At 47.9% G+C, this 20,089-nt stretch overlaps 1 protein-coding gene across 4 annotated transcripts in view; it reads right to left on the bottom strand.

Annotated features, from left to right (window-relative positions):
• Positions 1-3,857: 3,857 nt before the first annotated feature.
• STX17 (syntaxin 17) overlaps positions 3,858-20,089 on the bottom strand; it is a 257,051-nt gene continuing 240,819 nt past the window's right edge. Inside the window, exons 1-8 of one of the 4 annotated variants that reach the window (XM_035126007.3) lie at positions 15,961-16,131; positions 14,477-14,627; positions 12,304-12,369; positions 10,411-10,639; positions 8,540-8,658; positions 8,402-8,452; positions 6,660-6,746; positions 3,858-5,521 (exon numbers count right to left, since the gene is read on the bottom strand). In XM_035126007.3, the coding sequence (XP_034981898.3) occupies positions 5,270-5,521; positions 6,660-6,746; positions 8,402-8,452; positions 8,540-8,658; positions 10,411-10,639; positions 12,304-12,369; positions 14,477-14,599 (927 nt within the window). In that variant the 5' untranslated portion in view covers positions 14,600-14,627; positions 15,961-16,131 and the 3' untranslated portion in view covers positions 3,858-5,269. Of the gene's footprint in view, positions 5,522-6,659; positions 6,747-8,401; positions 8,453-8,539; positions 8,659-10,410; positions 10,640-12,303; positions 12,370-14,476; positions 14,628-14,868; positions 16,132-20,089 lie in introns of those variants that run through there. The other 3 variants (XM_088676429.1, XM_088676427.1, XM_088676428.1) reach the window with 3 other exon arrangements.

A 20,089-nucleotide genomic window follows, 5' to 3' on the forward strand; every position in this document is an offset into this window, starting at 1 on the left:
CTTTCCCACAGCTACCCAGAGGGGCCATCGGGGATTGAACCAACCTCCATAGCAACCCTGAATTTGCAGCACCTAAGTGCAAGGGAACAAATCCCTCCATTCTTTATAGATATAGAGATATTTCATAAAAAATTATACACTACTGGATTATATTTGTTGTTGTTGTTGTTTAGTCGTTTAGTCGTGTCCGACTCTTCGTGACCCCATGGACCATAGCACGCCAGGCACTCCTGTCTTGCACTGCCTCCCGCAGTTTGGTCAAACTCATGTTCGTAGCTTCGAGAACACTGTCCAACCATCTCGTCCTCTGTCTTCCCCTTCTCCTAGTGCCCTCAATCTTTCCCAACATCAGGTCTTTTCCAAGGATTCTTCTCTTCTCATGAGGTGGCCAAAGTATTGGAGCCTCAGCTTCACGATCCGTCCTTCCAGGGAGCACTCAGGGCTGATTTCCTTAAAAATGGATAGGTTTGATCTTCTTGCAGTCCATGGGACTCTCAAGAGTCTCCTCCAGCACCATAATTCAAAAGCATCAATTCTTCGGCGATCAGCCTTCTTTATGGTCCAACTCTCACTTCCATACATCACTACTGGGAAAACCATAGCTTTAACTATACGGACCTTTGTCGGCAAGGTGATGTCTCTGCTTTTTAAGATGCTGTCTAGGTTTGTCATTGCTTTTCTCCCAAGAAGCAGGCGTCTTTTAATTTCGTGACTGCTGTCACCATCTGCAGTGATCAAGGAGCCCAAGAAGGTAAAATCTCTCACTGCCTCCATTTCTTCCCCTTCTATTTGCCAGGAGGTGATGGGACCAGTGGCCATGATCTTGGTTTTTTTGATGTTGAGCTTCAGACCATATTTTGCACTCTCCTCTTTCACCCTCATTAAAAGGTTCTTTAATTCCTCCTCGCTTTCTGCCATCAAGGTTGTGTCATCTGCATATCTGAGGTTGTTGATATTTCTTCCGGCAATCTTAATTCCGGCTTGGGATTCATCTAGTCCAGCCTTTCGCATGATGAATTCTGCATATAAGTTAAATAAGCAGGGAGACAATATACAACCTTGTCGTACTCCTTTCCCAATTTTGAACCAATCAGTTGTTCCATATCCAGTTCTAACTGTAGCTTCTTGTCCCACATAGAGATTTCTCAGGAGACAGATGAGGTGATCAGGCACTCCCATTTCTTTAAGAACTTGCCATAGTTTGCTGTGGTCGACACAGTCAAAGGCTTTTGCATAGTCAATGAAGCAGAAGTAGACGTTTTTCTGGAACTCTCTAGCTTTCTCCATAATCCAGCGCATGTTTGCTATTTGATCTCTGGTTCCTCTGCCCTTTCGAAATCCAGCTTGCACTTCTGGGAGTTCTCGGTCCACATACTGCCTAAGCCTGCCTTGTAGAATTTTAAGCATAACCTTGCTAGCGTGTGAAATGAGCGCAATTGTGCGGTAGTTGCAGCATTCTTTGGCACTGCCCTTCTTTGGAATTGGGATGTAGACTGATCTTCTCCAATCCTCTGGCCATTGCTGAGTTTTCCAAACTTGCTGGCATATTGGGTGTAGCACCTTAACAGCATCATCTTTTAAAATTTTAAATAGTTCAGCTGGAATATCATCACTTCCACTGGCCTTGTTATTAGCAGTGCTTTCTAAGGCCCATTTGACTTCACTCTCCAAGATGTCTGGCTCAAGGTCAGCAACCACACTACCTGGGGTGTACGAGACCTCCATATCTTTCTGGTATAATTCCTCTGTGTATTCTTGCCACCTCTTCTTGATGTCTTCTGCTTCTGTTAGGTCCTTACCACTTTTGTCCTTGATTATGGTAATCTTTGTACGAAATGTTCCTTTCATATCTCCAATTTTCTTGAACAGATCTCTGGTTTTCCCCATTCTATTGTTTTCCTCTATTTCTTTGCATTGCTCATTTAAGAAGACCCTCTTGTCTCTCCTTGCTGTTTTTTGGAAATCTGCATTCAGTTTCCTGTATCTTTCCCTATGTCCCTTGCATTTTGCTTGCCTCCTCTCCTCCGCTATTTGTAAGGCCTCGTTGGACAGCCATTTTGCTTTCTTGCATTTCCTTTTCCTTGGGATGGTTTTCATTGCTGCCTCCTGTATAATGTTACGAGCCTCCATCCATAGTTCTTCAGGCACTCTGTCCACCAAATCTAAATCCTTAAACCTGTTCCTCACTTCCACTGTGTATTCATAAGGGATTTGATTCAGATTGTATCTTACTGGCCCAGTGGTTTTTCCTACTTTCTTCAGTTTAAGCTGGAATTTTGCTATAAGAAGCTGATGATCTGAGTTACAGTCAGCTCCAGGTCTTGTTTTTGCTGACTGTATGGAGCTTCTCCATCTTTGGCTGCAGAGAATATAATCAATCTGATTTCGATGCTGCCCATTTGGTGATATCCATGTGTAGAGTCGTCTCTTGTGTTGTTGGAAGAGAGTGTTTGTGATGACCAGCTTGTTCTCTTGACAGAACTCTATTAGCCTTTGCCCTGCTTCATTTTGAACTCCAAGGCCAAACTTGCCAGTTGTTCCTTTTATCTCTTGATTCCCTACTTTAGCATTCCAGTCCCCTGTAATGAGAAGAACATCCTTCTTTGGTGTCATTTCTAGAAGGTGTTGTAGGTCTTCATAGAATTGGTCAATTTCACTTTCTTCAGCACCGGTAGTTGGTGCATAAACTTGGATTACTGTGATGTTAAAAGGTCTGCCTTGGATTCGTATCGAGATCATTCTGTCATTTTTGAGATTGCATCCCATTACAGCTTTTGCCACTCTTTTGTTGACTATGAGGGCCACTCCATTTCTGCTACAGGATTCTTGCCCACAGTAGTAGATATGATAGTCATCCGAACTGAATTCGCCCATTCCCTTCCATTTTAGTTCACTGATGCCCAGGATGTCGATATTTATTCATCTCATTTTTGACCACATCCAGCTTACCTCCATTCATGGTTCTTACATTCCAGGTTCCTATGCAATATTTTTCTTTACAGCATCGGACTTTCCTTTCGCTTCCAGGCATATCCGCAACTGAGCGTCCTTTCGGCTTTGGCCCAGCCGCTTCATCAGCTCTGAATCTACTTGTACTTGTCCTCCGCTCTTCCTCAGTAGCATGTTGGACGCCTTCCGACCTGAGGGGCTCATCTTCCAGCGTCATAACTTTTATATGCCTGTTGTCTTTGTCCATGGAGTTTTCTTGGCAGGGATACTGGAGTGGCTTGCCAGTTATATTTATATTTAAAAGGCCTCAAAGTGGTTTACAAATTATAGAAAACCATGACATTATTGGGAAGAATTAACAACAATAATTAAAGACTCCAGAAATTAAAACAGCGAAAATAACAGATTAAAACTCGAATCAACTCTCTGAACAGATGTTCACCTAAACATCTGGACAGCCTCACCTACCCTGTTTCTCCGAAAATAAGACGTAGCCATAAAATAAGCCATAGCAGGATTTTTAAGCATTCAAGGAATATAAGCCATACCCTGAAAATAAGCCATAGTGATAGGCAGTTTAACCATGTAGGTTAAACTGTATCATACTTAATAAAAAAAATAAGACATCCCCTGAAAATAAGCCATAGTGTGTTTTTTGAGGAAAAATAAATATAAGACCGTGTCTTATTTTCGGAGGAACACAGTAAAAAAAAGTTCTTGGCAGGCATCGAAAAGAATACAGCAAAGGCGCCTGCCTGCCTGGCATCAATAGGCAGGGAGTTCCAAAGATTTGATAAATGCAGAATGTGTATTACGTGGGACCTGAAACAGTGGCAGCTCCACGGATCAAGCAGTCGAGTGGTGATTTCTTTTGTTTTCGTAAAAAGACATGTCTCTGAACACACAAGTTAACTACAAGTTTTAAAATGGTTTTTATTTCCCATGTCATTAAGAACTCCCGCTTTAATTAAAACAATTTGCTGCTCCGCTTAACAAATGGCGTATAATAGGCGTTCCCCACAACCTCACCGCCACCATCTTTGGGTTTAGGTGGGCCAGTCCAAAATATTGAGCAGTGGTTTTCATGTGGAGGGTGCCGCTTGCGACCCACACAACAGAGTGACCCACTGGCACCAGAATCCTAATCTCCTGTATACTGTTCTGTACAGGCCAGACCACAATGTTGAAGTCCCAAGTCCAATGTCAGAGGAACGAAGAAGCCACAGGTCTTGGCCTTCAGGTAAGACACAAACCTTGATGAGAGAGAATTTCAAGGGGACCCATCCTGCCACCCAAGGGGCACAAACATCACCTTCAGAGGCTGCATTAAGACTTCTTTGTGCCGGAGAAAAACGGAACTCCTTTTAAGCACGTATCAAACTTTACTTATAAACGTTGGAGCACTTAAAAAGGGAAACCCTCAGCTTCGGTTTCGGAAAACTCAACATCCAGCAAAACATCAATTGTCAGCAGAGCAATGGCACAGTATGGCGTCCTCTTTGGCTCATATTTGATTCCCTCCCATCAGAATTCGGCTGATGTGGCAATGGGGAAAGGGGATTGTGGGAGATCAGCGTCCTGTCCAATATATCCAGAAATTTGGCCACCACAGAGTCCTTCAACACTTGGTGGTCGATAGCACGATACTTCTGAAGAGAACCTGAAACACTGTGAAAATTTGTTTGCAAAGCACAGTTCCGATTTTCCTAAAAGCAACACTTTAAAAAGAGAGAGAGAGAGAGCGCAGGACTCCTGCCTTAAAGCCCCGAAAGGTTAAGTTTTAGGAAAGTCTGAACCTTAAAAAAATATATATCTCAAGAATGCAGCACTTGGGCAAAGGAGAGGGTCAGTTACTTCCCCTGAGCCAAACAGGCTGGTGTATGAAGCAAGTCCAGGCTTTGAACTTCAAACTTAGGCCAAGGATTCCACCGCAAAGAACCCCGAAGGAGACATTTATGTGTACACTCGCAGAGAAGACCATGTCAGAGGACCAGGCACCAAACCATTTACGACTTAAAATCTCCCTCTTCTGTTTCTCCAGGAAAAGGTGTCTTGTGAACTCTCGGACAAGAAAGGTGTTCCTTTGGCACACGCCTTCTGACCTGCCTCTGGCTTCCCCCCTTGGGCTCTGTTTTCAAAATGGAAGGACGAGACTTCCCTGCCCCGAATGGAGAGAGGTAGGTGCTCAGGGTTACCATTTCCAAACGCTGCCGGGGCTGCTCTCCTCTTCCAAGTCCGTCGGGCACAAGGGGAATCCAAAGCGGAGGCAGGGGGCTCACCAGCCTCGGTGAGGCAGAGGGGCAGAGGAGCCCCCCCCCCTTCAGCTACATTCTCGGTCGCTTTGCCTGGGGAGGTCTGGGCAGCTGCAGGAGGAGGGAGCCGAGAGGTCTTCGATCATCCTTTGCTTCTTCCTCTGGATGAGTTTCCCACCCGTGAAGCCCAAAACTCCGCCGCCAAGCGCGGCAGCAAGGCCGGCCACTTTGAAACCGGCCAGTAGCCCGATAGGACCCCCCACGACTCCGCCAAGGAGAGCGCCAGCGACAGGCAGGGCGGCCAGCTTGAATTTGGCAGCCTGAGGAGGAAGGAAGACAGAGAGGAGTGAGCTGGTGTTTCAAGAAAGTACCGTACTTTGCTGTGGATAAGACAAGCATTTTTTTCTTCGAAAATTTTGTCAAAAAAGGGGGGTCGTTTTATGCAGCGGTAGCGCATCGGGGGGGGGGGCGACGTGGGATTGGTTGCTCCTGCTACCCGGAGATGGTCAGCGGCTATTTGGCATGTTATTGGTGGATGAGGCAATGGCTGGAGTCGATTCGCTGTCGCTGCGACAAATGGGAGGGGAATCGGCGGCTTCTGCCGGCGGGGTGACAGGCGAAAGGTGGCTTTTGAGACGCGCGCGAGTGGCAGCGTAGGTCTGGCGGGCGAGTGATTTTCAGCAATAGTGCAAGTGATTGGTGGCTGCGGAAATGGGCGCTGTTGCGTCGTGCTCAACTGGAAGCGTTGGCATTCTTTCCCCCACCCTCACCCCCACCCCCCAAAAAGCTCCATACCTCTGGGGAATCCACGCCAAAAAAGCTCCACAACTATAGGCAATCTCCCCCCCCCCCCATTTTCCTAATTTGGAGGCCCCCAAAATAGGGGGCGTCTTATACACTGAAAAGTATGGTATTTGCATCCCTTTCCCCCCACGTTCACCTGATATTCCTCCACCCCACCTTGTACCACCTGGGCGCAAATAACCCTCACAAAAATTAGCAGGTTCACGCTTATTGCACATATGGACCTGCCGCTTTTTCTGCAGTGAAGGAGGACGAGGCCAGACTTCTCCAGCATTTCATCGTTGCTGGCACCTGTCTGTCTCAAGAGACAATGGAGTGCGCCTCTGGGGGTGAAGTCAAGACCGCTGTGTTAGCAGCACTGAAGTGACCTCCCTGGGGTGCAAGCCTGGGCAGCGTGCCAGGAGCTCGTGGGCTGCCCAGATGGCAAGAACCACCCTCTTGGCTTCACTGGTGTGGTTCAAAGGAATGCAGAGCAAGATGTTTGGCACCAGCTGGGCTGCAGGAGTTTCTGGAAGGAGGCATTGCGGGGGTTGGACTAGATGACCCTCGGTGTCCCTTCCAACTCTAAGATTCTATTATTCTTTGATTCAACGGAGTATTGTTGGAAAGCAGAGTGCCACTGGTTTGCCAGGAGATGGATGGAGAGAGCCCTACCCTGGACAGATTCCTGGTTCCCTCTTCGACATTCATGGCAGCCGTGCTGACGTTATCCTCAATCCTGTCGATCTTCTCCTGCTGAGCCTAGACACAAAAGGGTTTTCAGGTGAAACGGCAGAACAAAAACGCACCCCGCTTCAAAGTACCAAGTGCAGAGTCTTCTAAAGTGCTGGATTCCAAAAACTAAAAAATAGTATTTTCTGGCTGAAGCGCATTTCCATCCCTTTCCATTCAAAGCTACCGTACCTCAAAGCTGAACCACAATAATGGACTTTCCACGAGGCTGCCGTTGAAGACGATGCAGAAATGTCAACCGATGTGAAATGTGGCTGCCTAGGTCAGTGTTTCTCAACCTTTTTTGGGCCACAGCATACTTGTTCCGTGAAAAAAATCACGAGGCACACCACCATTAAAAAAGTTTAAAAAGTTAACTCTGTGCCGCCCTATATTATAATTATGACTGTAAGAAACACTTGCCAAATATTGCTTTCCGGCGGGTCAGTGTTGTGTATTGGCGGCCGCCAGGCTCGTTTGCACTGAGCTTTGGGAAAGAGGACGAGAAATATTGCTTTCCGGCGGGTCAGTGCTGTTTATTGGCGGCCGTCAGGCACGTGACAATGCAAATCGCCCTTCTCGTCGCCGCACGTCGCAGCACACCAGCCAACGTCTCGCGGCACACTAGTGTGGCCTAGGTAGTTCCCTTCTTCCTCCTAATTGTTTAAAGTTCCAGGAGCCAGCAAACTTTTTCAGCAGGGAGCCAGTCCACTGTCCCTCAGACCTTGTGGGGGGGCAGACTATATATTTTTGGGGGGATGAACACATTCCTATGCCCCACAACTAACCCAGAGATGCATTTTAAACAAAAGGACACATTTGACTCATGTAAAAAAACGCTCATTCCCGGACTGTCCGCGGGCCAGATTGAGAAGGCGATTGGGCTGGATCCGGCCTCCTGGCCTTAGTTTGCCTACCCATGGTTTAAACCAATTCATGAACCAAGAACTTCTACACTGACCATTAGTAATGAAACATACGTTGTAGATCTTTTCCCACATTTATTATGCTCGTTTCGTGATATACAAATGACATGAGAAAACTTGGTACAGTCATTCCTCATGTTACATTTGCTTCATGTTATGTTTTTTTTAGGTTGCGTCCTGCGGCGACCCAGAAGTACCGGAAAGGGTTACTTCTGGGTTTCGCTGCTCGCGCATGCGCAGTAGCGCTAAATCACGCTTCGCACATGTGCACAAGCGCCAAATCGCAGCGCACACCTGGGCAGATACAGCGCTTCAGGTGGCGGATCCCGTTCGCAACCAGAGGTACCACTGTATACTTGTTTGCATAACATTATCCCTGTTTATAAAACCCAATAAAAAATTTTAAAAAAATAAAGGAGGGGTGGGGAACCTCCATCCCATGGGCCAAATTCGTCCCACCAAGCCCCACCACCCTTTGGCATGCAAGGTCGTGTGGTGTCAAGGGAGGGACAAGTTGGCATTTCTACCGAAAACGGGACTGAACGCCCTAGGCATCAGCCGAGGCGTGGGGAGGTCAATCCTGCTAAGTTCAGGTGCCTCATACACCTGGTCCCTGCAGAAAGCCCAGCCAAACTCCCTGCATATTCCTCTTCTCACTCCAGAGACGTAAAAATTGTGCTGCTAACTTCTTCTCCCTCCCCCCCCCACTTTCTTCTGAATGCAGAAGGAACGTTAAGACCCTAATCTTGCCGTACTTACGTTAACTAGCAGAGAGAAGTCAGTCACCAGGTTGCTGAGCTCAATCAAGTCCTACAACGAGATCCCAAAAAATGTGCTGTTATTCTTCTGCTCCTCTAGATTTGTCCAAGGGATCCTAAGAGGAGAAACCCAGCCTACCTCTTCAAGCATGTCCCACGATTCTGCCGCGTTTTGATCCTGGGGGATTTCGGGGAGAGGGGAGAACGTCTGGATGTAACTCTGAGAGATTCCTTCGTTGCTGGCATCGTAAAAGGTTTCTGAGTGAAAACATAAAAGTCTCATAATGTGTCCAACAGGGTTAGCCTAGCAAGAGACCAAAGGGCTCCCAGCCCTCCGCCCCAATTCAATTTAACTGCCGTCAGATAAATGGGGGTGGACTCTCCTTCCTTGGAAGTTCTTAAGCAGAGGATGGGTGGCCATCTGTCAGGGATTCCTGCACTGCAGGGGGTTTGACTAGATGACCTGCAGGACCCTTCTAACTCTACAATTCTATAAGCGTTATTTACGCAGGGCTGGCAAACCCCTGCCACAGGGAGCTCACAATCTAAAAACGGGCACTGGGGAGACAATGGTGGGAGAGACGGTCAGAAGAAGATTATATAAAAATAAGTACAGTCAAACCTCAGTTCCCAAACGGCTTCGTTATCATACGTTTTGGTTCCCGAATGCCGAAAACCCAGAAGTAAATGCTTCCGTTTTCAAACGTTTTTTGGAACCCGATTGTGCAACGCGGCTTCTGCTCGAGTGCAGGAAGCTCCTGCAACCAATCGGAAGCTGTGCCTCGGTTTCCGAAAGTTTCGGAAGCCAAACAGGCTTCCGGAATGGATTTCGTTCGAGAACTGAGGTATAGTCATACCTCGGGTTGCGAACGTGATTCATGCGGGAGGCACGTTCGCAACCCGCAGTGTTCGTAGCCTGAAGCGCTGCGTCTGCCCACACGCCTGACACAATTTGGCGCTTCTGCGCATGCACATGACGTCATTTTGAGTTTCTGCGCATGCGCGAGCGCTGAAACCTGGAAGTAACCCGTTCCGGTACTTCCAGGCTCGGCGTGGCCCGCAAACTGAAAACGCGCAACCCACAGTGTTCGTAACCTGAGGTATTACTGTACCATTGTATAGGCACATATTTAGGGTCAAATGCCTCGTGATCTTCAGATGAAGGGTGGTCTGATGATGGTGATGATGTGTATTTAAAGGCTACCCAGAAAAGGTGGGCCCTGGGGGGGAGGGGGGATTTTAAGGAAGTAAGAGCAATGGCAGTATATGCAGGTGTGTTGGGGGGCAACGAGGGACGGGTCACAGCTCAGTGGCAGAGCATCTGCTTGGCAGGCAGAAGGTCCCAGGATTGCCCCTCTGTGTCTTCACCGGCCTGGAGAGCTGCTGCCGGCCGGTGTAGACAGTACTGAGATAGACAGACCACTGACTGGCTCAGTAGAAGGCAGCTTCCTCTGTTCCGCCCAATACACTTTGCTGCTTAGCTAGCAGATTGAAACACTTCCACTGGTTTTCATATTGGAGTGGTTGCAATCTGGCCGCTTTTTTTGCTCTTTGATTTCAGCGGCAGAAACGAGGAACAGGTAGGCAGCCGTGTTGGTCTGCCGCAGTCGAAGCAAAATAAAAAAATTCTTTACAGTAGCACCTTAGAGACCAACTAAGTTTGTCATTGGTATGAGCTTTCGTGTGCATGCACACTTCTTCAGATACACTGAAACAGAAGTCACCAGACCCTTATATATAGTGAGAGGGTGGGGAGGGGTATTACTCAGAAGGGTGGTGGGAATGGGTGATGGGCTGATAGGAAACTAGGAACACGTTCAAGGCCCTCATTCAGTGTGCGCAACTGTGGCTTAAACATTCCTGTAGCTTTCAACATTTGCATGTCACAGACGGGTCAATTAACAGTTAAATGATGCCTCAATTCTGGTTTCTCTCCAGTCCAGAAAGATCATAGAGATTTCTCGCAATAAAAACATACTTGTTTGAAAAAGGAACACGATGTGCTCATACCCCCTCCTACGGTGGTTGATCTGGTTAAAGGGGACTGGAGCAACGCCTCTTTCTCCTTAAATTGCCTCTTCAGTTCTTCTGCAGACTCCAAGTGGAGCTGCAGAAATTCCCTGATGGCCACCGACGCCTGCTCTTTCACCGGGCTGATCATCCTCTCCAAAGCATGGCGGTCTTCCTTCCGGACCCGTTGGCAGAGCTTCTCCATCTCTCGGATATTTGCTCGCAGCTGCTGCAATGACAATTCAAAAAGGGGGATTTGGTTACACACACGCACACCCATTGAATTGAGCTCTCTTCTTCATACCCAACAGAATAGTTCAGGTGTCGGGTGCAAATCCCGGGGAGAGCAGCTCCATTCCAGCCCAGACAGCTTCAGTTCTTGGACCTGATATAAGCCTCTGAATCTCTCCTGGGCCCTTGCTGGGATTATTATTATTATTATTAATTTATACCCCGCCCATCTGGCTGGGTTTCCCCCGCCACTCTGGGCGGCTTCCAACAAACACCAAAATACATTAAAATATCACAGATTAAAAACTTCCCTAAACAAGGCTGCCTTTAGGTGTTTTCTAAATGTCAGGTAGTCGTTCATCTCCCTGACCTCCGATGGGAGGGCGTTCCACAGGGCGGGCGCCACTACCGAAAAGGCCCTCTGCCCGGATAACTGCTGTAGTGCTTAAGTACTGGTCACAGGCAATGCCCAGACAGATTTGGGAAACAGTAAACAGTAAAGGCTGCATAAAGAATGCCTTTTATTTGCTGTGAGGCTAGATCTTAGGCTAATATCCCAGGTATGGAAACTATACTGTCACTTCTCCCTTTCTGTATTTTTAGTGCATTCTTTGGTTTAGAAAAAAACAGGATATAAATATTATTATTTATTTCATTTATGAATCACTTCCCCTAAGGCAGGCACCCCCAAACTTCGGCCCTCCAGATGTTTTGGACTACAATTCCCATCATCCCTGACCACTCGTCCTGTTAGCTAGGGATCATGGGAGTTGTAGGCCAAAACATCTGGAGGGCCGCAGTTTGGGGAAGCCTGCCCAAGGCATCGCCAAAGCAATTACAACAAAAACATGTATAAAACAGCTACACCTATTAAAAAGAATCAAAGCAATTGCACATACAAGTTAAGAACAGTAATGTACAGCTTAAAAACAACAACAGCACAGAGAGAAATCAATTCAAATCCAACCGAGAGATCAACTGGGATAAAGACCTCCATGGAATCTGCTTGGCCACTGTGAGAAAAGGATGCTGAATTAGATGGTCCACTGGCCTGATCCCGCAGGATCTTCTGATGTATTTATGCTTGCAATTATAGTCCAAAATGGCTTGCTTATTTCACATCTCATCGTGTTTTCAGTTGCTGACGTTGAAGTCATTTGCAGCAGTTGTATCATAACTGATTGAACAGTGTACCTCTGTTGTGTGTTGTTATAGGATTGTTACAGGCAAGGGAAGAGGCCCCTGCCCCAAGGACCATCCAGTCCAACCCCCTGCCAAGCAGGAAACACCATCAAAGCATTCTTGACATATGCCTGTCAAGCCTCTGCTTAAAGACCTCCAAAGAAGGAGACTCCACCACACTCCTTGGCAGCAAATTCCACTGCCGAACAGCTCTTACTGTCAGGAAGTTCTTCCTAATGTTTAGGTGGAATCTTCCTTCTTGTAGTTTGAATCCATTGACCAGACAATGTAAGATTCAACACAGGTTTGATAGTGGAAGGAGGAGGAAAGCTTGGCTAGCTTTTAGGTTAGCTACAGTGCCCTACGAGGAGCAAAGGGAGATCTTTGCATTTTTGCTTCTGCTGAGTATTTTCTGGGGGGGAAACCAGCAGCGTTCACAACAAACGCTGGAATGCACTTTTCTAACTACCATTTACTTACTTGAACCGTACGGCCGGCATTGATGTGCTCTTCATGTAACCTGTCCCACAGTCTGCATCTCTGATACTAAAGGCAAGGAGAGAGAGAGGAAAAAAAATCTGTGTTTTTATAGGTTTACAGAGAAAGGAAGGACAAAGAGACGTACCGCCATTTCCCATTCCCAGGACTGTGCTGTCTTAAGGCAGAGAAGATGGTGGGGTTTGGGGCACAGGCTATTCCAGTGCCTACTGGCACGGAAGGGCAAGATAAGCTATGTGCACACATCATTCCAAGGGACAGACTCACTCTCTCAATTGCAGCAAACTTTGCTCTCTGATTCTAGCTTAAGCCTCCATTAACAGAGAGAGCCAAATGTGACCCAACAACGCTGAGAAATGTCACAAAAGCCATTATGCAAGACATTTACAACTCCTTTGTTCCAGGGACTCGACAATTGTGATGAAGTTTGAACCTGGTGCTTTGAGTCCCCATCCACAATCTGATGAGCATTTGCAGGGAAAGATTCCACCCACCCACCCAGCCTGCTATGTAGGCACTCCTTACCTCTCTGCAGGAGATGGAGAATGAGGAGAGAGATACTGACAAGAGCTGGGAGGTAGAAACACATAAAACATGGGTAGGCAAACTAAGGCCCGGGAGCCGGAGCCGGCCCAATCGCCTTCTAAATCCAGCCCGCAGACGGTCTGAGAATCAGCGTGTTTTTACATGAGTAGAATGTGTCCTTTTATTTAAAATGCATCTCTGGATTATTTGTGGGGCCTGCCTGGTGTTTTTACATGAGTAGAATGTGTCCTTTTATTTAAAATGCATCTCTGGGTTATTTGGGGGGCAGAGGAATACATTCATCCCCCCAAAAAATATATATATATAGTATGGTCCCTCACAAGGTCTGAGGGACAGTGGACCGGCCCCCTGCTGAAAAAGTTTGCTGACCCCCGCCATAAAGTATTAGGGGTCAAATAAACTTTGCCATTTGCCTTTTTACAGTTTTCAGGTCTACAGACACTTAGCCCAGAGCCTCCTTTTTCCCTTTCTTGCAAGAAGAAAGCATTGAGGGTGAAAAACCCAATATTTTGTCTATTTTCATAATCGACAAATTACTCACTTCCTTATTGTGCCAGGGCAAATGGAAGCCCCCACTGGCTTGCAAACCCTCTTTATAAACCTGGTGTTTATAAATGATATTTTCTACTTAGAATTGGGGACCCAGGTGGCGCTGTGGTCTAAACCACAGAGCCTAGGGCTTGCCGATCAGAAGGTCGGCGGTTCGAATCCCTGTGACGGAGTGAGCTCCCATTGCTCGGTCCCAGCTCCTGCCCACCTAGCAGTTTGAAAGCACGTCAAAATGCAAGTAGATAAATAGGAACCGCTATAGCGGGAAGGTAAACGGCGTTTCCGTGTGCTGCTCTGGTTCACCAGAAGTGGCTTTGTCATGCTGGCCACATGACCTGGAAGCTGTACGCCGGCTGCCTCGGCCAATAATGCGAGATGAGCGCGCAACCCCAGAGTCAGTCACGACTGGACCTAATGGTCAGGGGTCCCTTTCCCTTTACTTAGAATCACACTTGCAACCCAGCTAAGTGTGGTCATAACTACCTGTAGAGTTCATGGAAAGCAATCTTTATTTATTGGGGGGTAATTTTGACCCCAGTTGCATCTGCAAATCATTGCAACCAACTTGTCCCCTCATCTCAGCAGATGCACAGACTGAAAGGCAACTCTCAATCCAGAGCTTTAGCCTCTGTCTTTAGACTCAATCCAGCCCCTTTTCTCTGTTTATAGCAGTTCTCTTAGATGGGCACCCAGAGCATACATTTAAGATCAAACAAAATATTGGCCAATGGGGGCAGGCCTCTATCCCTCCCAACATCCCTGAAGAAATACCAGCCATTCAGCTGTTCTGCAGCAAATTGGAGCACCCCAAGGCTGCCTAGACTGCCTCATTTTAAATAATAGTAAGGCCCCAATTTAAAGAAAAGGAATGGACTTTTAACAACCATTGAAGGTAGAGGGTTTTTTTTATGGTGGGGGTGCGGAAATTGTCATGCAACAGACACAAAGTCTGAGCCAAATACATTTAGTTCCAGTCAAAGCATTTCAGCTTTGCTTAAGTTGTGCTAATGTCAGTAGAATTATACAATATCAACTTAATATTCAGGGGAAAAAAGTAAACCTTCTCAATATTTATCTGATGCTTTCTTAACCTCTCCAGATCTGTTGGGACGGCAACTTTAATGAACTTCTGAATCGCTGGCTCAAGGCGACGCAGGTTAACCTTTTCTTCATCTTCAGACATCGTCAAGCTTCAACAGCTCTTTATAAACCTAAAGACAATTTTTTAAAAAATATTAGCATAGTAGGAGATACTGGCCCTTGCAATGTTCTCTTCTGCTGGTGTTTGATCTTCAGCACTGAAAAGACCAAACTTCCTGTAAAAATACAGAAGCTGGTCAAGTGGAGATCTCTGTGAGAAGATGTGAAAATGCACTAAAAGGGTCCTGGGTCCACTTTTATTTATTCTATATGAAAGCCACTGTCTCTAACACATTTTTCTGTGCCACTCACATCAACAACCCACAAGCCAGAAAAGTGAGAGAGCTTGCTGCAGGTCTGTCCTCAGCTGCAGAGGGAGGGAATCCACGTCAGTCTCCACTGACAGCTCCCATGGCAGGCAGAAATTATACAGGGACAGACATTCTGAAGATCCATCTTCTAAGAAACACAGTCATGGGAAGAAATCCATACCTGCCAGTCATGCAGCTGTTAAAGTAGGGTTGCCAGCTCACCCTAACAGCACCAGCCTGGCCTGCTCTTGTGTTTTATTCAGCAGGATGATAAATAAGGGTTGGCAGGCGAAGCTTTTCCATGGCATGGAAAGAAATCGGCTACTGGCACTGGCACATCAGCTAGTGGCAGGCTGAAAAGGTGGCAGCCCTGGGCTAAAGGCGCAGGACATTTGCGGGGGGGGGGGGGGCCAACCTTAATCCGTAATAAAAGAAACACTGACGGACCACCCCCACCCCTCCATGCGCACTTCATCCTCAGTGCTATGGAGATGGTAATCCTTCAGGGTTTTAGGGTTGTTATTACTGGAAAAACAAGCAAAATATTAGAATGAATCTTCCAGCCCCCTGGCCCCCACCCCCAGCAAGGCTCTGAGGAGTCAGTGGTGGTAGAGGTTCAGATGCCAGACTAGGACCTGGGTTCAAATCTCCGCTTAGCCATCCTGAAGCTCACTGGGTGCCACCCTGGGGCAGTCTCCGCCTTGCCTCCCTCGCAGTGGCAGAGCATCCCCCTTGGCACCTGGGACCTTTGGCTGCAGCACCCGGGCGGCCTGAATCCCTGAGTCCCCCCCGCTGCTGCCAGCCCGTGTGCGCAGCCCTGAGCTGGAGGGCCTGACTTGGAGGCAGGCAGACTCCTGGGTTCCTGGGAGAGATACAGGCGCCGCAATGAACTGGACCGCCTCCTCCTCCTCCTCGCCCGCCTGCCTGCCTACCTGCGAGTTTCCCTGGGGCGCATCCCGACGTGCAGGGCGACCCGCAGGCGCAGAACGCGAGTGCAGGGTCAGGATCCTGCCTCTCCCGGCCAGGGAAGGCCTCCCTCGCCCCCTCCCCCGGGCGGCCCTCTTCCCCCTCCCCCGGGGGCGCCTCCACTCACCGGGCGCAGCTTTGGCCAAATCTCCGGACCCCCAACCCGGAAGAGAGTCCGGGAACAACAGGAAGCGGGCGGGGCCGCGCACCATCGAGCGCCCAGGGGCAGAGCGGCCGCCCGCTTCCCGGAGGCGGGGCTTCCTGGCTGCGCTTGAAGCCACTTCCGCCCTCTTCTCCCAAGGGCGGAAGTGGCGCCTCCCCTCCCAAGGGAGGTCGATGGAGATGGGGAGCAGGGAAGGCAGGAGTTCCTGCCCGACTCATACTTAATTTATTATTAATTTAGCCAGGATTCTTGCAAAGTTGCCGTCCAGCAGCATCCCGCCCAACCCCGACAGCAATTTCAGGGGTTCCTGCCTGGCCCATGCTGATCTGGTACTCCTCCATTGCAGGGGGTTGGACTGGATGACCCTTGGGGATCCCTTCCCACGCTACAGTTCTGTAGTAGTAGTAGTAGTAGTATCCCGCCCTTCGTCCATAGGTCTCAGGGTAGTTCGCACCATAAAAATACAAGATAAAGGGACAAAATACATTTTTATTTATACATGTTGTTGTTGTTTAGTCGTGTCCGACTTTTCGTGACCCCACGTGACATACATACATACATACCCTGCCCATCTGGCTGGGTTTTCCCAGCCACTCTGGGCGGCTTCCAACAAGAGATTAAAAATACATTAAAAAACATCAGTCATTAAAACCTTCCCTAAACAGGGCTGCCTTCAAATGTCTTCTAAATGTCAGATAGTCGTTTATTTCTTTGACATCTGATGGAAGGGCATTCCACAGGATGGGTGCCACTACCAAGAAGGCCCTCAGCGCTGGATCTCAGTTTCCAGGCTGAACGATGGAGACGGAGGTGCTCCTTCAGGTATAAATAATAAAAACAAGCCAAAACAAATCAGTAACCCCACCCCCTCCCACAAGAACATTTAAAGAACTGTACGTATTATATTATACTGCCTCCGTAGGTCTCCGTAAGTGTCACGTTGTTTGTTTCAGTTTGGAAAAAGCACTTTTTGAGTCATGATGCAGAGCCCACTGCCCCAGCTATGGGTGGGGGCTCTGGGGCAGAAAGGGAGCAGCTTACAACCACCCCTGCCCCACTGGGAAGGCCATAAGCAGGACTGGGTGCAACACCCCTCTCCCCTCCTGTGGTTTTCAGCAACTGGTGTTCGGATGAAGACCGCCTCCACTACTGCAGGTGGTTGTTGTTTAGTCGTCTATTCGTGTCCGACTCTTGGTGACCCCATGGATCAGAGCACGCCAGGCACTCCTGTCTTGCACTGCCTCCCGCAGTTTGGTCAGACTCATGTTTGTAGCTTCGAGAACACTGTCCAACCATCTCGTCCTCTGTCGTCCCCTTCTCCTTGTGCCCTCCATCATTCCCAACATCAGGGTCTTTTCCAGGGAGTCTTCTCTTCTCGTGAGGTGGCCAAAGTATTGGAGCCTCAGCTTCAGGAACTGTCCTTCCAGTGAGCACTCAGGGCTGATTTCCTTCAGAATGGATAGGTTTGATCTTCTTGCAGTCCATGGGACTCTCAAGAGTCTCCTCCAGCACCATAATTCAAAAGCATCAATTCTTCAGCAATCAGCCTTCTTTAAGGTCCAGCTCTCACTTCCATACATCACTACTGGGAAAACCATAGTTTTAACTATATGGACCTGTGTATCTGAAGAAGTGTGCATGCACACAAAAGCTTATACCAAGAACAAACTCAGTCAGTTGTCTAATCTTTTAAACTGTCCAAGTTGGTGGCATTTTCTTTTCTCTGTCTTGAATCTTCCAGCATCCAGAGTCATAGAACTGTAGGCTTGAAAGGACCATGAGAGTTATCTATTCCAGGCCCCTGCAAGTCAGAAATCTTTTTTCCCAGCATGGGGCTCGAACCTGCCACCCTGAGTTTAAGAGTCTCTGCCAACTCATCTAAAAAAATTCCAGCAATGAGGTCTTTAGTCACTGCGAGACCCTTCATTGACCGGTCAGAGCATATGACACAGATATTCATACCCTGCGTTTGAGCGTAATTCTTCTTCCTTCTGCCACGTCTTGCCGATCTAAGAATGAGCTCCGGACTTAAGACCCTGGAAAACCTCAATCTGTGAGTAATTATATTTAAGTGCGCGTGAATTGTGCAACGCTCTATATGTTTGGTCTTTGATATTAAATCTTTCAAACTTCTTAATTATATCTCCAGGGAAGTCGTTCTACTTAATGTCCATGCTTAAAGAGTTGAGCCAATCTGTTAAGACAGCAATCACATCAAACTCCTCCACGCAAGCGAAGGTTATCCCTGCAGGCCAGACCGCCCTGCTCTACTACACAGAGCTCTAACTCTCTCGTCACCATTTTTAAATGATTAAACTTGTCCTCTTGCTCTCGGCCCAGATCCCCGCATTTGCTGTCTTCGCGGTTTCTTTAAACTGCGACACCGCAGACTGTTTTCGCTTTCAAAGGCTATGACTGTTGTCCAGCCAGCCAAAACAGCTTTTATCGGGTTAGTTATGGGGTGGTTAGGGGAAGGGTAGAAGGGGGCATGTCGTGCTCCTTCTGGGGTAGTTGTCCAACTTTGGTCCCCGCGCAGCACTCAGCTCTCACCTGTTTGTCCTAGAAGTTGTCAGCATGCAACAGCAGCCACAACCCGGGAAACGGCTTTGACTGGCCAGCAAAACCAGACGAGGGAAGCCAATTGGTCTCGAACCCTCAGGGCGTTACGGATTTCCCCTGCATGCAAAGACAGGCTCCGGCAGATTGAGTTGACAAGATCAACAGTGGGTTCAACGGTCATGAAGGTAGTGTTATAAGAATTCTAAGGTCCCAAATATAAAATAAACGTTTATAAAAGGCAAACACATACCTAAGTATACAAACCACATGCCTAAAATAGTACAGGAGAGCAATCCTGAAGCCATTTTGACTCTCCCAAATTGACCTCAATATATTTCTCAAGAACATCTTATAGGTCGCTTATGAAAACCTACGAGATGGCGGTGAAAGCCACAAAGAAGTCTTACTTCTCAGCTTCCATCGCATCTGCTAGCTCTCGCCCGGCACAACTTTTTCGAACAATCAGGTCTCTAACAACCCTTGAGGATCAGTCAAATTTAAGCACAAATTCGACCCATAGCTGTGAGGCATTTGCGAGCTTTTTTGCGGAGAAAGTCTTGACACTTCGCCGTGACCTTTCTGCCAATTTTGATACAATAGCGGAACTAGAGGCCCCTCGACTGTCTTCGAGTTTAGTATTGGACCATTTCGACCACATACTCCCCGCTGATGTAGACAGATTCCTCCAGGCTGGGAGGCCCACCACTTGCTCCCTAGACCCCTGCCCGTCCTGGCTGATTAGAGCGTGTCCAGACGAGGTACGGGGCCCCCTGGTTGAGATTATCAACTTGTCTCTCAGTTCAGGGACTTTCCCAGAGGAGTTGAAGGAAGCAGTGGTGCGTCCGCTCTTAAAGAAAGCATCGTCAGATCCGCTAGATCAGGGGTCCCCAAACTAAGGCCCGGGGGCCGGATGCGGCCCAATCACCACCTAAATCCGGCCCGCAGACAGTCCGGGAATCAGCATGTTTTTACATGAGTAGAATGTGTTCTTTAATTTAATATGCATCTCTGGGTTATTTGTGGGGCCTGCCTGGTGTTTTTACATGAGTAGAATGTGTCCTTTTTATTTAAAATGCTTCTCTGGGTTATTTGTGGGACATAGGAATTCATTCATTTTTTTTCCAAAATATAGTCCGGCCCCCCACAAGGTCTGAGGGACAGTGGACCGGCCCCCTGCTGAAAAAGTTTGCTGACCCCTGCGCTAGATCTATCCAATTATCGCCCTGTTTCAAATCTTCCATACTTGGGTAAGATAATTGAAAGAGCGGTTGCCGAACAGCTCGGTAGGTTTCTGGATGAAACATTGGCTTTAGATCCATTCCAGTCCGGCTTTCGTCCCGGCCACGGGACTGAGACAGCACTGGTCGCCCTAACAGATGACCTCCGTAAACAGCTGGATCAAGGCGGGTCGGGGCTGCTGATTCTTCTAGATCTGTCAGCCGCCTTCGACATGGTTGGCTCCTGTTATTTTCTCCTACCGATAGGAAACCCACATAAGGACTCTATACAGGCTCTTGGATACCCCATAAGGGAA

The sequence above is a fragment of the Zootoca vivipara genome, chromosome 8, assembly GCF_965207765.1.
Source record: "Zootoca vivipara chromosome 8, rZooViv2.hap1.1, whole genome shotgun sequence".
In the NCBI taxonomy this organism is placed as follows: domain Eukaryota; kingdom Metazoa; phylum Chordata; class Lepidosauria; order Squamata; family Lacertidae; genus Zootoca; species Zootoca vivipara.